This window comes from Saccostrea echinata, unplaced genomic scaffold (assembly GCF_033153115.1).
Source record: "Saccostrea echinata isolate AGI-Se365-2 ecotype Australia unplaced genomic scaffold, CSIRO_AGI_Sech_v1 ptg000023l, whole genome shotgun sequence".
NCBI classification, from domain to species: domain Eukaryota; kingdom Metazoa; phylum Mollusca; class Bivalvia; order Ostreida; family Ostreidae; genus Saccostrea; species Saccostrea echinata.
In genome coordinates, this window is record NW_026889772.1 from 6,241,028 (window position 1) to 6,256,903 (window position 15,876).

Sequence of the window (15,876 nt, forward strand, 5' to 3'; positions counted from 1 at the left end):
GAAGTTTTCATGCCAGCATCTACCATTCCAAAGAGTCTTTAAGGGTCATTTTGGGTCTCGAAGATGTCCCATTTAAATTTAGGTGCAGAATTGGTGGGGGGGTTTTGTAGGTTTTTTTTATACTTTGAATAAAATGTAATGGTTTTAAAGACCATCTGTTTAGAAAACCATGTTTACATCAACAAATATTTCTTTTCAAGAGATACTCAGTAGCAGCGCTAAATCATTCAACCATGAAAAGATGTGGATGGTTTTAATCTCAAGTCAATATCACTAAATTGGAATTCGCCGGATGTTAATTATTTTTACTATTAAAAAAATCGACATTAGTTAACATTTTTGAGTAAATTTTCACTTTAAAAAAAATAAGGAAATAAATATATCAGCGCTTATACCTTCGAAGTCATTTATATTCAAGTCATATTTCGTGGTTTAAACAAAAATATATACACTTAACTTTATCTGTATGTTTTCATTTCCTGTACCCATAACTTCATAAAATTAAGGATAATATATTCAATCACTAACATGAAATTATAATTGAGAATAACAGGTACAAACTTTTATTAATGATGACACAGGAGTATGGCAGATTCTTTTTTTTTACGTCAAATTATCAAGATTTTTTTGAGATTATTTAATTCGGAAAAAACTGGATTTATGAATACAGCGGAAAAGGTACGTAAAGTTTCTCTAAAACAACTAATCACTCAGAAAGTCGTAATTTCTGTATCTAAAGACATGTTATTTACTAATTTCTGTAAATTTAGAATAAAAAATTCTGTTGAATACAAGAAACCACTACAATATAAGTAGTAAAATAAAAAAAAATGTTTTGTAAAACAACTCAAACATTTTCATCTGGCACGAAAAAAAATCCTTCAGCATAAATAATTATCAAATTATTGACATTTCGTCCTCCTAAACAATTCCACATCTTCATCAAGACTGTCTATATATACATCAGCCATCTAAGTAAAAGATATGAAAATACAATTTGATTTCTGGCCTCATGAAAAGTGCTGATACAGGGAAGTTAGGTTTACCAGGATGGTTTGTCTATGCTAGAAATGAACAAAGCTGGAATTTAATGGTGTTTCTACATCTCTAAATCATTCCTTCTCGAAACGTGCTTGTAAGTTTCTCAATATAGTCATTGTTAGTTCGGATCACAACTTTAAAAATCTTTAAAGATAAATTTTATTCCAGAACTTCTGTCACAATGATATGAAACAAATTTAGATTTATAGAAAACAAAGTAAAAATGCAGTGTAATTCAGACTCAAGTAACTTGGTTCCTTTTTTAATATTGAATTTACACCTGAAGCGTTATGATTATTTATGTATTCTAAATCTCTAAAACTTAATTTGTGTAAATTGTTTTTGATCTGAATTGGTTGTTTTGTACTGCTTAATGGTATTCTTTGCATTTGTTTAAACGAAAATCAGACGAATTGTGAACACAGCGCTCAAAAATATTTCCTTCTACCTGATTAATACATTGGGGCACACGGCGGATTATACCGGTCGACAGGGGATGTTTACTTCTCCTAGGCACCTGAACCAGTGGTTCCTGTTTCATGCCATGTTCACAGATTTGTATTGTTGTTTGTAGGTTGTTTTTTTCTCTTTGTTTAGATCGATCACTGTTCGTTGTCTTCACCTACTGTAAAAGTGGAAACGTTGACGATTTTTTAAACGTTGAGGAAATTGACGAATTTCTAAGTTCCACTCGTTTACTTTCACATTCCTATTAAAAAGCACTGTTAAATAATAGTAGATCATCAAAGTTTCTATTCGCCATTTCTATATTATATCGAAATTGTCAAACTTTCAGCCCCTCAGTATGACCACTTTAGAGCATTTTATTTAATAAGTAATGCATACCTCGGGAAAAATAATCACACTACTCTAAGTAAGATAGTTATGAAGGCGTGATTGATTTTTGTTCACATACTAAGGAATCTCAGCATTGTAAACGTCAAATCTAAAAATATTAGCTTTTTTTTTATTTAAAACAAATTTAAAGGAAGAAACAATTAATATAAAAGAGTTTTGAAAGAATTGGCTGTCTTCTTCATGAAAATATAACATTTAATCATGTTATCTATTAAAAATAATAATGCAGGTTTATGCCAATTCATTTACATTCAAGTCATACATCAATGGTCTTAACAAAACATTTATCAATATAATTACCCTTATCGCCAAGATTTTATTTCCTTTATCATTACTTTGAAAAACATGTACGCAAAATAAACTTGTATAATAAATTCAAAATTAAAACTGACTCATGCTCAATGATACAGAAGAATAGTGAGGACAATTTTCTGTTGAAAAAAAGGAGCATGCACAGATTGCTATTTAATTCATATAATAGACATTTTTGGAGAGTTATGAATGCAACAAGTAAGTGAATTCCCTAAAGTAAACAAAGACCATAAACTGTTGATAGGCACCTGTCGTTAGCAGTGCAAGAGACAACATAAAGCAAGTTTCTCAACCACTTAGCGATCGTTCAGAACTTCTGTTGACCAAGACCCCCAATGAAATTTATTAAATAAGTTCATCAAAATTTAATGAATCTCATCATAACACATCCATAAGTGTATGTTACATAACATTTACAGTAAGTTAATGAATTTACTTATTCTGATTTGTTCCCATCAGTTGTCATGAGTTTCGTTTCTGGGCCAGCGTTATCCATGGAACGTTAGTTGGGAAATGTTTTATCCTCCTTTGAAAGGATTAAAAATTTTCAACAAATCTTGGAAGCAATTAAAATTGATGATATCTTTAAAGTTTTCTTTTGTCCTGGGAATTAAGCAGTAGCATGTGTAATTGTAACGTTAACAGCAAAGAGCATTCTACCAAAACTATGAAATTCACGGCCTCTGAGTTCACCAATCAGGATTCTTTTTTTTTTTTTTTTTTTTTTTTTTTTTAACAAATGCACTGTATGTATCAAATTCTTAATTAATCCTGGTCATACAATCAATCAATCATATACTAAAAATTCTTGAAAACAATGAGTAATGGATTTTATTGAACAAAATTGTTTTACTAGATATTCAAAAGAAAAATAATGCTTGAAGCACTGACCTAATTTCCAATTTTATTGGAATTTATACATTTTTATAATATAATTAAATAGAAAAGTCAAATGCAACTTCGGTTTTGCTTCATGTTAAGTTTACTTAAAGATTGATACTTTTGTTTAGAGTTCTTTACATGTATAGACTGAAGTTCCATCAAATCAGTCCAAAGAGTAAGGCATTTCTATACACCTAACGGAAATTAAAAGTATTGTTTTCATCGTCCCCCTTACATGACAAATAGTTCATGCTTATGTAAAATGTAAATGTCTATAGCTCATTTCTACCAAATAAGTTCATTTTCATTTGAGTTTAAAATACTCATTAAATTATTACATTGAAATACTCAGTAAATACTCATCCCCCTTACATGACAAATATTTCATGCTTATAGAAATTGTAAATGTCTATAGCTCATTTCTACCAAATAAGTTCATTTTCATTTGAGTTTAAAATACTCAGTAAATCATTACATTGAAATACTCAGTAAATCAATACAATGAAATGCTCAGTAAATTATTACATTTAGTATTCTTTTGGTCTATATTGATGAATGAAATATATGGAGATAACGAACAGTATTCAAACTCAAAAGTCCATTAAACAATACAAATTTTGGAGCAGAGCAAACACGGACCTCTAAAACATCAGAGGTGGGACCACTCCAGGAGTGAGCATCCCCTGCCGACCGGTTACACCGTGTGCTCCTTGTCATGATCGGGAAATAAATCCTTCGAGAATTCAGTGTGTAAATAATGGCCGAACAATTAGTATGAAAAACGTCAGTCAGCATTTGATTTAATGATAAATTGTATTTGCTGACAAGGTCATTGTATCGACCATAGAACTTACGACTTTCAACGATACTGCTGATATTCTTGTTTCATCAAGTGTTTGTCAATAACTAACCTCTTCTTAGAAATTGCTCATACGCAGAGCAAGCTCTTGCGTATCGAATCAACTGAGAGATATAAACCCCGTATGCAGGTGATGAAGGTATGTTGCTGCATAAGTAAGGGAAATTGACGATTGAAGAACTACATAGATATTGTCAATCAGAAACTCGAGCATCTTTTTAATATCAACTTCAGTACTTGTGTGTACAATCAGAATGTTTTTTAACAAAATAATTTTGCAAATGACCAATGACAAGGTAAGTAAATTTATGAGTTCCATTTAAAAAAAAACAAAACAAAACAAAAAAAAAAGAAGCTGTCAATGATATCAGAAAACTTGGATTTATAGTGGGGAATGATTGTATATAAAGTCGAAAAGTCGGAACTTTTTATGTTGTTGATTTTGGTAAAATTTTGTGATTTCAAATTTTCTAAAAGTTCCATGGAATTTTTAAGTTCCCACATCTGATTTACACCACTTCTCGAATATATTGTTGCACAGTACTCCTGAAGTTTCTCCTTCACTACTGTAAATATCTTATATTAATTAGTGAGGAGTAAAGAAAGAGGCTTGGTAGAACATTTACTGGAACCCGCTATGTATCTTTGTATGTGTGTGTGTGGGGGGGGGGGGCAGCCAGAGAAAAAAAATTTCAACTTACCTGAAAACCTGAAAAAAAAACTTGGCAAGCAAAAAAAAAGGGAGGGGGAGGAGGTAGGTTCCAACTTCTTTCAGTACCAAAGAGCTAGAGCCACGAACCATCGAAATGTGCCTCAACTCAAAAATTAAGGAGAATTTCAATAAAGATTGTGTAGACTTTTAGCTTTTCATTACTGTTTTTCTTTTTTAGATATCTATTATACTTTTTAAAGAAGAGATTTTACAGTATGGCATTGTTTTGATTGAAATTTGGGTGAGGAACGTCATTATTTGTAACGTAACGTCATTACGTTACATTGTAAAAAATTGCATTTCAATTGTATTTAAACACATTTAAAAAACGAAATTGGAATAGAGAAGTATCTATCAGCATCATGATCAGTTTACCAATATATTATAAAGAGAAGATAGTTGTTGATTTCATATTGCAGTTTATGCGATAACTGCATGCGCGCGAGTATAACAGATTGCTTTATATCCTGTAGTACATATAAGAAGAATCTTGGACCAAGGCTTTAAACGAAGGGGCGTTCTACAGTATCTGCTTATCTTTGTACATCTGAGCGTTGCAATAGTCTTATTTACAGATATGTATTTTTAAGTATCAAATACTATAGACGTATGACTTACTGCAATATACGATATTATTTTCTGATATAATAAATTCTGGAAAGCTTTATCTGACTGGATAGAAATATAAGTGCAAACATATTTTAAATAGAAAGTGACGTCTGGTGCGGTATGTGTCAAATCCTTTTCGTAGCGAGAATCCGAGCCTATTAAAGATCTTATTCTAAATTAAACTGAGATTGAATTATCATAGGAGAGTACTTTGTGAGTGTGAAGGACTTGTGTCCGATTCATATGTGCATTTTGACAATAAATATATTCAAACAATTGAATGTCTTCCCGATTTTCGTTTAGTTTTAAACAAAAACTCTAGAAAATTTTCTTTTTTGTAACTTATAGATGAATTTAGTTATTTTTTCCGATCAGATATGTATCTCGCCTTAAAGCAGAATTATTTTTTTTTAAATTTATTATGTATTATCGCTTCCATGATTTTGTTTTATTTAATATATTTTTTTATTTATATTTATTTTTTTTTTGGGGGGGGGGGAGGGGTTCGTAGCAGAAGAACGTAACACATGCGTTTTAATTTCGAAACACATACATTAGAGTGTACTGCATAAGAAACTGCGCCTTTGTTTATTCTTTGATATATTGTTGAACAGTTCAAGTATTCAAATCAGTGAATGATTGTTGCTTGTCTCCAATATTACATTCATCTGTTTATTAAATAAAATCACTTAAAATCGTTATGCAGTGTCAGAAAAGTAGTACCCGGGAAAAGGGCGGGGTCAATTATGTTTGGATCCCCTTCCTCTATTTTTTATTCGATTAAATAAACTTTTTAATTACCACCTTACCACATTTTTTAAAATAATTGAACCGAAGACATCTAAACTACCAATCTTAGTGAAGAGTCTTTTCTAACCCCCCCCCCCCCAAAAAAAAAAAAATGTCCCAATGTCGAAGATATGTCGCGAACTAAAATAGGGTATATCATATGAAGTGACAAATAAAGTATGTCCTGGAATATTCATATTCCAAAAGCGTTATTTTTTGTTTAATTGTCATCTCCAAGTAACATTTTTTACATCACTTGCAGAGGGATTCCCTTCTATTTATAGATCAAACTATTCATCATTTGATTTTTTTTTCACTTAATGATCTAATGGCCGACCTGCTTTTCCGCGATTTTATTTTCGCAACCTTTCTGCTTTTCCGTGATGATGTTTTACATGTCAGTGAAATTGTTCATACAGAAACAAATCGTGGTAACAAATATACATGTATTACATATGGACCTCACACAGAACTGTAAAAGCATATATATATATGTGGTAGTTGTACTTTTTATTTTTAGGATATTTGTTTTAATTAATTGTGTATATTATTCTCATTTATTATTTTATTCATTCACTCATTCATTCAGCGCTGCGCAATGCGATGTACTAACACTCTTTGTTGTCTTTGTTCAGTGTCTGTTATAAATCTAAACACCCCTATTTTAAATAATGTTCTGTAGATCTTTTAATATCTAGACCAGTGCTTGTTTTTAATCTTTGTTTTTATCCAGTGCTAAGTAGGCAATGGTCAACATGTTTTTACCTGGGTGACGGAAGAGGTACATGTTAAAATACGTTGCGGAAAAGGCAAAAAGTTTAATCTAACATGTCACGATAAAGCAGTATTTTTTCGCGGAAAAGCAGTGTCGAATCGCGGAAAAGTGAAACTGCGGATTTAATCTGTTAAAGATGTCCGATCTATGCTATGTCTGATCATCCTAGATGTGATTGAGAAAGCCAGTATAGGCAAACCGCCTAAGAGTAAACGAGGGTCCAAAATACATGCATTGGAAAGGCACGACCGACATCATAGTGCGCTGTCTTATACTTTATTTTATACATCCTATGTGTGCAAATCGTGAGTCGGACACCTTTTTTCATTTTAATTGGATCACCTCGGTATTTTACCTCAAAATGCATTCAGATGTAATAGAATTTCGGACACATTTGACACTGGGTCGGATACTTTTCTACATCTTTAAAATGATGCACATACGTACGCACGGACCTATAGAGGGGGTGGGTCCGCAGTGATATTATATTTGTATAATAAAATAACCAACAGATGTCCTAGGAAAGCCCCCTCCACACACACAAGAAACACGGACCCCTTAAAATGGCAAGAAGAGTCAATTTAGCGGTTTGTTCACGAGAATCGAAATGTCTTACACTTGCACCCCCTTTCAGGAATTTTTTTTCTTGTCAAAACATTTCTGTGTAGTTCCCCCATCCCCCACCCCACCCCCACACCCGAATTGGAGAGGTTTTACGATTGTACAGATGGGGGGGACCACGCTCGTTTAAAAAAATGACTCATATATTTTTTTTTTTTTTGGACGAACACAAAAAGGTGGAAAAAAGAAAAAAAAAAACTCTCCAATTCGTGCTCAGATGTAGTCGACGTCAAATTATGACGTCATTATTGTTATACGTAAGCATGATTGAAAAGAACGTAATTTTAAATTTTACTTGAAATACCACATTTAAATGTGAGTTTAAGATATTCTACAACAAAATAATTGACATATTAGGGATTATGTAGTTAACAAGAATAAATGTGATATATTAATAACTAATTTAGGCTACTTACATATGTAATGAACTCATAATTACTGTTAAAATGGAGGACCTTGCTTCAGTTTCTGATAGCAGAACGTTCATAAAATGTAAAACTCATATTGTCCACACTCGAGTACCTCTAAGATATTATGCATAAAGATGCATCCATGTAATATTTTTCTGTCTGCAAAGTTTGGAATTGGTACTTGAGTGTGGCCACATTCAAATTTTGAAATAACTAGGCCCTACAGTAAATCAACGTATTTTAGCAGTTTTTTAACTTCATTTGTATATTTGATGCTGCGCATGTGCTAAAGACCGTGGCCTGTGTGACAAATAATTGTATGTAGAGTAGCATGACATCGTGAACTATAATATAGCACATGACAGGCTTTGTGATATCAAACTTCAGTTTTGTCTAAAATCTTAGGCACATTTAGATGGTTCGTGGTTCTAGCTTTTTTATTCATACACTACTACAAAACCCTTCTTTTACTATTCTACAACAAAAAGTGGGGGGGGGGGGGCAATCGGCTTTTCATTTAACATTTCAAATAGTAAAGTCTTTGGAAAAAAAGGGGGGGGCTGCCCCCCCCCCCCCCCCCCGTTGCTATTTGCCTGAAATATGAAACAAATTTATTTTAAAATGTTATTATACTCCAACTAACAAAAATTATTTTTTAAGAAATGATTTAGAAATGGGTTTTGTAATTTGAAATTAGTCACACTTTGTTTTAGTAATTTAAAACTTTTTTAAAAGCGAATCTTAATGTTAGCATACTGAAATTTCAAGAGACAGAAAGTATAAAGTTAGGTAATAAGAGTGCTCTAATTTTGTACAAAAGCACAAATCTCTCTCTCTCTCTCTCTCTCTCTCTCTCTCTCTCTCTCTCTCTCTCATACACACAAACACATACATATTATATGGGAAGATATCATACATTCGATGGATAAATCATCCATGAGTTTTCAAGATAGGAAGTTCTTATTTTGCAGATTAATTGGATATGTATTAGAGATGTGCATATAACTTTGATTTTGGTTTTTGATCGTTTATGAAAAAATGCCAGCTGTTGAACTTTAGTCATCGTTTTACAAAATATTGCACATAGGGTACATTGTATGTTTGAAAACTCCACCTTCAGTTTTCAGAATAGGAACTTTTTTACAGATCATTTTTAGATATATCAGAGATGTACATGTTACTTGGATTTTTATTTCTGATCATTTATGGAGAAAATGTCCTTTGTTAAACTTAATCATTTCTATACAAAATAACCAAATAGAGTACATTGATTTTGTTGGGATGTCACCTTATACAGTTTTCAAATAGAAAGTTTTTATAGTGGAGGAAATTCACATAGATCTACAAAAGTTATTTCCCTTCTGGGGGTAATCTAGGGTCAACCGGCATAAGTTGCTGTTTTCCCTCTGAAACATAACCAACTTATGGGGCTGTATCTAATAAATAAAATGTATATATTTATGTTCATTATGTTTTCTTTGTTGCCCAATACTTTATTACCAATAAATTATCAAAGAAGTTTAAATATTCACAACTTCAACAGGAAAGTTTCAAAGGATATAGTGAGAAAAATGGGTACATGTATTTCACGACAAAGGGATATATTTTTTTTTGCAAATCGAAAATTTGTCTCTTGATGTGAGAAATACCGGTACAGTTCACACAAAGAAAACCCGGTTTGCATTCACATATTGACAGTTTTTCATTTGTTATAACTTTATTGGACATTATTTACAAACTTGAAAAAAGAAATAAACTAACCTGATCATTTTACTTATTTATGATTTGTATGACCTGTTCCTTAAGATATCATTGAAACAAATATCAAGTTTCAGTATTGTATTATAAAAAAAAAAATTCCTGGATGTCCGAGTGTTAAATGTTCTATTTCTGAATTATAGAGTTCACATTTTGCTTGCATGAAATCATTTTAACGGCTCTTTTTAAAGTTCCTATTCACGGAATCGTGAACTCATTGTAATTTTGTAAATATACTGGTAGATTATCAATGCATTTAAAAATCTACTTATTCGAATACATTGCAAGCACTGAGGGTTACAAATACTTCTTGCTACCAGGAAGAAAAAATAAACTGTGTTTTAAAAATGAAAACTTTACCATTCATTTTCCGATTGATTTTCGTGTTTCATATGCAATTTACAGCTGTTCATTCACAGTGTGATAGCAGAAGAGGCACAGAGGGAACTACACAGTGTGTTTCTTCCATTTATTTCCATGAAACAAAACAGGAACCAGCGGTGTGTCTTAAAAAATCGACCATCAACTCTTTGGCCCGCCATATTGCCTGTCGGGATCGGTCTGCCGATTATTGTTGGTATTACTGTTCACTAACTCCAAACAGAGGAGGTATCAGCACTTGTCAGTGTGACTCAGATAATTCGAAATCAATTCAGTCAGTAGTTCCCCTGCATTGTTATATACCCTCCGGTAAAAGCTGTTCGTGGTATAGGGAGTGTTTGGAAACCCGAATTCCATGTGAATCGACAAATTATAAATATGCTATAACATATGCAGAAAAGTATTGTGAACTCTATGAACAAAATTATGCCAGTTTTTCTTTACAGGGAAAAACATGGGTGGATGCGGTAAGAAAATGTTTGCAAGAAGGTTTAGTCTACGCACTGTTTCCTAAAAAAACAGTGTCTTGTGAAAATCTAAAGGCAAAGGCATTTCTATCTCATATTGATTGTTATCAGAATCCGGCTCCAGATGTTCGTTTCTGTGATTTGAGCCTTTCTGATCAGATGCGAGTATTTTGGACAATAAAGGGTGCATTGTTGAACGAATTCAGAAAGACAGTATCTTCGGGATGGACAGTTTTGCGATCTTGTATCTCTGAATCTTATCCTCAAAAATCTGAGAAATTAGTCATGCTTGAAATTGAATCTACTAACAATCTTATTACAGAGGAAAAAGTAGAAAATATTACCAAACATTTGTCTCGTGTACTCGGATGGTCACAAGACATAATGTATGCTTTTGCAGGTCCAGACATCAGTGATTCTCAGGCAAAATCCGTCTCAATAAAAATATTTATTTCTTCTCAATCGAAGAGCCAATTAAGACTGGATGAAGCCATTAACTCTCTGATACAGAAAGCAATGCCTGGGACATCTATTGTTCTGACGCTGGATGATGGTAGTACAGTAAAGATCATAGCAGTAACAGGCTGTAATGACCCACAATGCATGTCTACTTCATTTGCTTTCAGAACAAGTAAGATTAATCTTTTGTAGTTTTGTGTCCCCTTTTAACAAAAGAACTAAGACTTGGACCAAAAATCCACTTTTACAGTTTGATTTATTCTTTAAATTGATTTACTTGACTTTAAAATGAATAAGATTTCAATCATTAGTAAGTATGTTAGTATTTTTTTTTTCAAAAAGTAATGAAACTAACAAGGAGTGTTTACCTTCACATGTTGTTAATAAATGTATTATGAATACAAAACCAGTTATAAACTAAAGCTAAATATGATTTTCTAAGTAAGTAAAGGAATTTATCAGTCATTACTTTTAATACTTTTAGATGATGATCTCAGAAAGGGTCTGTGTGCTTGTGTTACTAAAGTCTCTACTGCTGTTAACGGAAGGAAACAAGGTAAAACTATTATATATTTCTTTTTTAATGGAATATTTCAATTAGTGATAAATAGAGTAAACTCGCTCATTCCAACGATTTTTAGCAACTACTTCTTCTGAGATTGGTGGACGACTGCGAAAAGGATCATGCTACAAAATCGTAGATGGTCCTTCCAATAATGACGATTACACCTGGCACCAACTCACACACTACTGTTGGACTGAGGTATATATGTTTATTCATAAACCTCAAGTTCTGAGTGTTCAAAGCATTATAATAAATGAATCTATAATAAAGGTATGATTATGCATTTTCAGAATCTATGGGTAGCAAATTCGTACCTGGAAGCGTCTTTACTTTCTTACTGCAATGAACCGATCTGTCCGGAACGGTCTAAAAGTTTGGCCTGCCAAATTATAAACAATACACAGAACATTACATTGAGGGACTACCATCCCTCTGGGGTGATAGACGAAGCCAATCCCAGGCAGAATATCATAGACACTTGCAGTGGTCACGCTGCATGTCGATCAATGTAAGTATGTACTATACCAATTACGTATATTGATTGGAGGTTTTTCGAGTTCGTATATATCTTCATATTTTCAGGTATAATTGTACGGAATGTGCCTATCTAGGTGCCCCAGGTGGCTACATTTGCCTCCAAGAAAACATGCTGACGTATATTAATGAACTTGGAAAGACAATAGGCATAGAGGTTAGTATTGTGAACAGGGTACTTAATTTTTTTTTCTGTCACAGCTTTTATCGATCCTATGAACTGTATAATTAAGGCATTGGATCTAATATGGATAAGTTGATTAGCATAAGGTTTGGTCACATTATGACCTGCCTTTCACATAATGGATAAAAGCCATTTTCAAACTTTACCTTCATTCTTAGTCGCCCGCGTAGCGCATTGGTTAGAGCGTTTGCTCTAGAGTCGCGGTGTAATTAGTTGATTCTTACGTCGCGCGGGTTCGAATCCTACTGCGGGACGTGGAGACCGGTCCTTCGGATGACACCGTTTAAACCGAGGTCCCCTGTCGCAGAAGGGTGCTGGCACGAAAAAGATTCCTCGCTGCTCAATTGCCCTGAGTGCCAAGTATAGGTCGAAATTTGCAGCCCTCCACCGGTAAGTGGTGGTGTCTCCATATGAGTGAAAAATATGAGGGACGTTAAACAACAATGATGTCGGTACAAACGTTTGACAGAAATTTGTAGATTCAAATGATCTTCTTGACAATGATGTAGGTACAAATTCCTAGAATGCAAACATAGGCAAGTACTGTTGATTTCTTAAATATGAATATATAACGTCGGTTCAATTCCCAGGATGTAATCATTGTACCATACAAAACGAATGTTGTTCTGTTGTGCTTTCTAATCTTAATTTTTCTTTAACTGAACGTAACCTCCATCGCTGGTGCCTGCCATTCCTGTTTCTCTAGACATTACAAGGGTCAGGCTTTTGATTTAAAAAGTCCTTCAGGAAACAGTCAGAGAGACTATCCGATTTACATACAAAAGTGTAGAGATATGAAAGGAACGGCAATTGATGAAGGCACTCATATTCATTGTCAATTTAATGAATAAGCGTATAAATTAGATAGTGATTATATTAAAGATTTAAATGTACAGAGGCAAGTATCAGGCATGTATGAGATTCCATAAGTTCTTCGTTTTTCATTATTTCTAGTATTAAAGATGCGTTTTTGTTTATTTTATTTTCATCACATGAATTATAAGAAAGTCAATGTTCCGTTATTATAGATACCCATGTCGTTCCTTGTAGAAAATATTTAACAATAACATATATACAGTGATATAAATACGATTATTCGCCAATCAAAGGCTATCGGGGGAATGTATTATTCAAACAAGATGATCAATTTAAAAATTCAAAATTTGAAACGCTTACATATCTACAATGGTCTGAGATTGGAAATATTGAAGATGTGCAATACCAACGTAAGGAGATGCAATATGAAACTATTGATGACATAAGTCAGCAATATCCGCATTTAAATGTTTGCCTCTAAATGTATGCTGGCTCCTTTGTACCTGCGTAGAAGCAACGAAAAATATTCTATAAGAACAAGGTACGGTTTCAATACAAATCTTGCCCTGTGTTTTTCTTAAAAATAAAAGTGATGTAAAAAATTAAAACTCATGCTTTTTGAATTATTGAAATTCCATGCAGAAAGATCATACAATTCTTTTTTCTCACATGACCTTCCAAATGCTAATTGTGACGTCATAAACTTGTGCATTTTCCCGTATTTTCTTAAAAAGTTGCAGAAGACATCAATTTTTAATGGAATTTTCTTTCAGATAATATTGTCCACAGGCATCGCCCACAAAGATTTTGAGATATGTGATTTTTCAAAGAATTTTACACAACATATCTAAAAATTAACGTGGGCGACGGCTGTGGACACTATTTTCTTAAGGAAAATAACCCTTGAAATGGGTCATTTTGAGGCTTTTTCTGATTAAAATAGAGAAATGCATCAAATTAATGACGTCATATATCAAGAATGGTACTCCATCATGCTATATTCTTTCCTGATTTATTACAATCATATACTCAACTAATATTTAAGCCAGTTTCAAAACTTTTTGAAAACATTAAATTTTTAGGGCACAATAAAGCTAAAACCATACCTTCTTCTTTACAAAATCAATATATGTGCATGTATCAAACTGAGCATAAAATATGACCATGGGTCTAATGTTAGCATTTTTAATAATAAATGCATTACTGATTTGAAATCAAAAATTATTCTGAAGTAAATTCTGATTTTTCAAAGAGGGAGTTTCAAAAAATGTTTTTCTGTAAAGAAAAAAAGAGAAAAGAATCAGCAGAAATTGGAACTTGGTCAATTCTCGACCCCCATTTTTGCCCAGGGCCATTGAGAGGAGAAAATGTAAATTCCGAAATATAAAAAGGCTCCTGCATTAAATGTTTAAGGAATTCCGGGAACCAGGTTTTTATAAAATGTAAAAAGTGTTTTCGACCCCTATTTGGCCCCTAGGGTGAAAACGAAAATTCCAAATCGTTATTGCACATCTACAAAACATCCCAAACCATCTTACAAAAGATGAGATGGCTACTGTGAAATATGTATGAGGAGTTCTGGGGACAAGGATTTTGTAAAATAAAAAACATCGTTTTTTTTTACCCCCATTTGGCCCCGATGGAAATGAAAATTCCGAAACATTGCACATCAACAGGACACCTACAACAAATTACCTTCCAAAAAATGATTTGGTTACTGGATGAATTGTATGAGGAGTTCAGGGAACCAGAATTCTGTATAAAAAGGAAAAAAACTTCGTTTGTCGACCACCAGTTGACCCCATGGATGAAAATCTATACTAGTATTCCGAATCCAGCTTATTTCACATCTACAGGAAAACCTGGTTTCCAAAGACTTCATAGATATTGTCAATAGGAAACTCAATCAACTTCAGAGTATTTGTGTGTAGCATAAGAATGGCTAAAAAGCAGTGTGCAAATGTCAGCTTTCTTATGAAAAAGAGTTTATTCAAAAACTTCTACATGAAATATAAAGATAACGAACAGTATTCAAAGTCGAAAGCCCAATGAAACTACACAAATTTGGAGCAGAGCAAATTTTAGAGGTGGGATCAGGTGCCATGGTGGAGTGAGTATCCCCTTGCCGACCGGTCACACCCGCCGCGTGCTCCTTGACATGATCGGGAAAAACGGTAAAATCCGTAGACAGTTCAGTGTATAAATAATGGCCTAACAATTAGTATGAAAAACGTCAGTCAGCATTTGACTCAATGATACGTTGTATGTGGTGATTTTCATACTTTTTGTGATTTATATAGCGTTAGATAATTCTGCTACAGATGAGTGATATATTATGATAAACTATTGATGTGTCAGTGGTCGATCAGGGAGGGACAAATAGCTGAAGCATACCAGTGGACAAAATATGTTTAAGTACCCTTACAAATACAATGTATCGTGTAATGCGGTGCGATGATAAAGTTTGTTATAAATTGATTTAACTTTGATAAACGTTACTTTGTTGACGAATATGGGGACTGTGTGACTGTCGACAAAGAGAAGGACAAGAATTTTTTTTCAATCCTGCAATTTGAATCCCCATTTTGTTTTAGATTATAAACAATAATATCTTTGAAATGGCGGAGGGAACTTCATTTCTCCTATGAAATTCTGTGGAGGAGTCTGCCACAGGATGAGCTAAGAATGAAGAGTAGGACCTCTACACTTTCTCGGAATGGATTATAAATGTTTTAGAAGTATATTAAACAATCGTAATAGACAAATAAGAAAGTGCGTACCATTTATCCTTCTCAGTAGACTGGAGGTGATAAAAGAATGAGAAAGACTGCAAGGATTTATGTT

At 33.2% G+C, this 15,876-nt stretch overlaps 1 protein-coding gene across 1 annotated transcript; it reads left to right on the forward strand.

The window, feature by feature from the left end:
* Positions 1-10,009: 10,009 nt before the first annotated feature.
* LOC133191631 (uncharacterized) lies at positions 10,010-12,752 on the forward strand. The gene is made up of 6 exons (XM_061327376.1): positions 10,010-11,105; positions 11,418-11,489; positions 11,575-11,696; positions 11,789-12,006; positions 12,081-12,189; positions 12,726-12,752. Exons 1-6 carry the CDS (start codon positions 10,019-10,021, stop codon positions 12,750-12,752), a joined length of 1,635 nt encoding a protein of 544 aa, XP_061183360.1. The 5' UTR covers positions 10,010-10,018.
* Positions 12,753-15,876: the final 3,124 nt, after the last annotated feature.

Coding starts and splice junctions, on each gene's coding strand:
- LOC133191631 (XM_061327376.1), top strand. CDS start 10,019: ATGCAATTTACAGCTGTTCATTCACAGTGTGATAGCAGAAGAGGCACA. Junction 11,697..11,788: donor CACACTACTGTTGGACTGAG/GTATATATGTTT, acceptor ATGCATTTTCAG/AATCTATGGGTAGCAAATTC. Junction 12,007..12,080: donor CACGCTGCATGTCGATCAAT/GTAAGTATGTAC, acceptor TCATATTTTCAG/GTATAATTGTACGGAATGTG.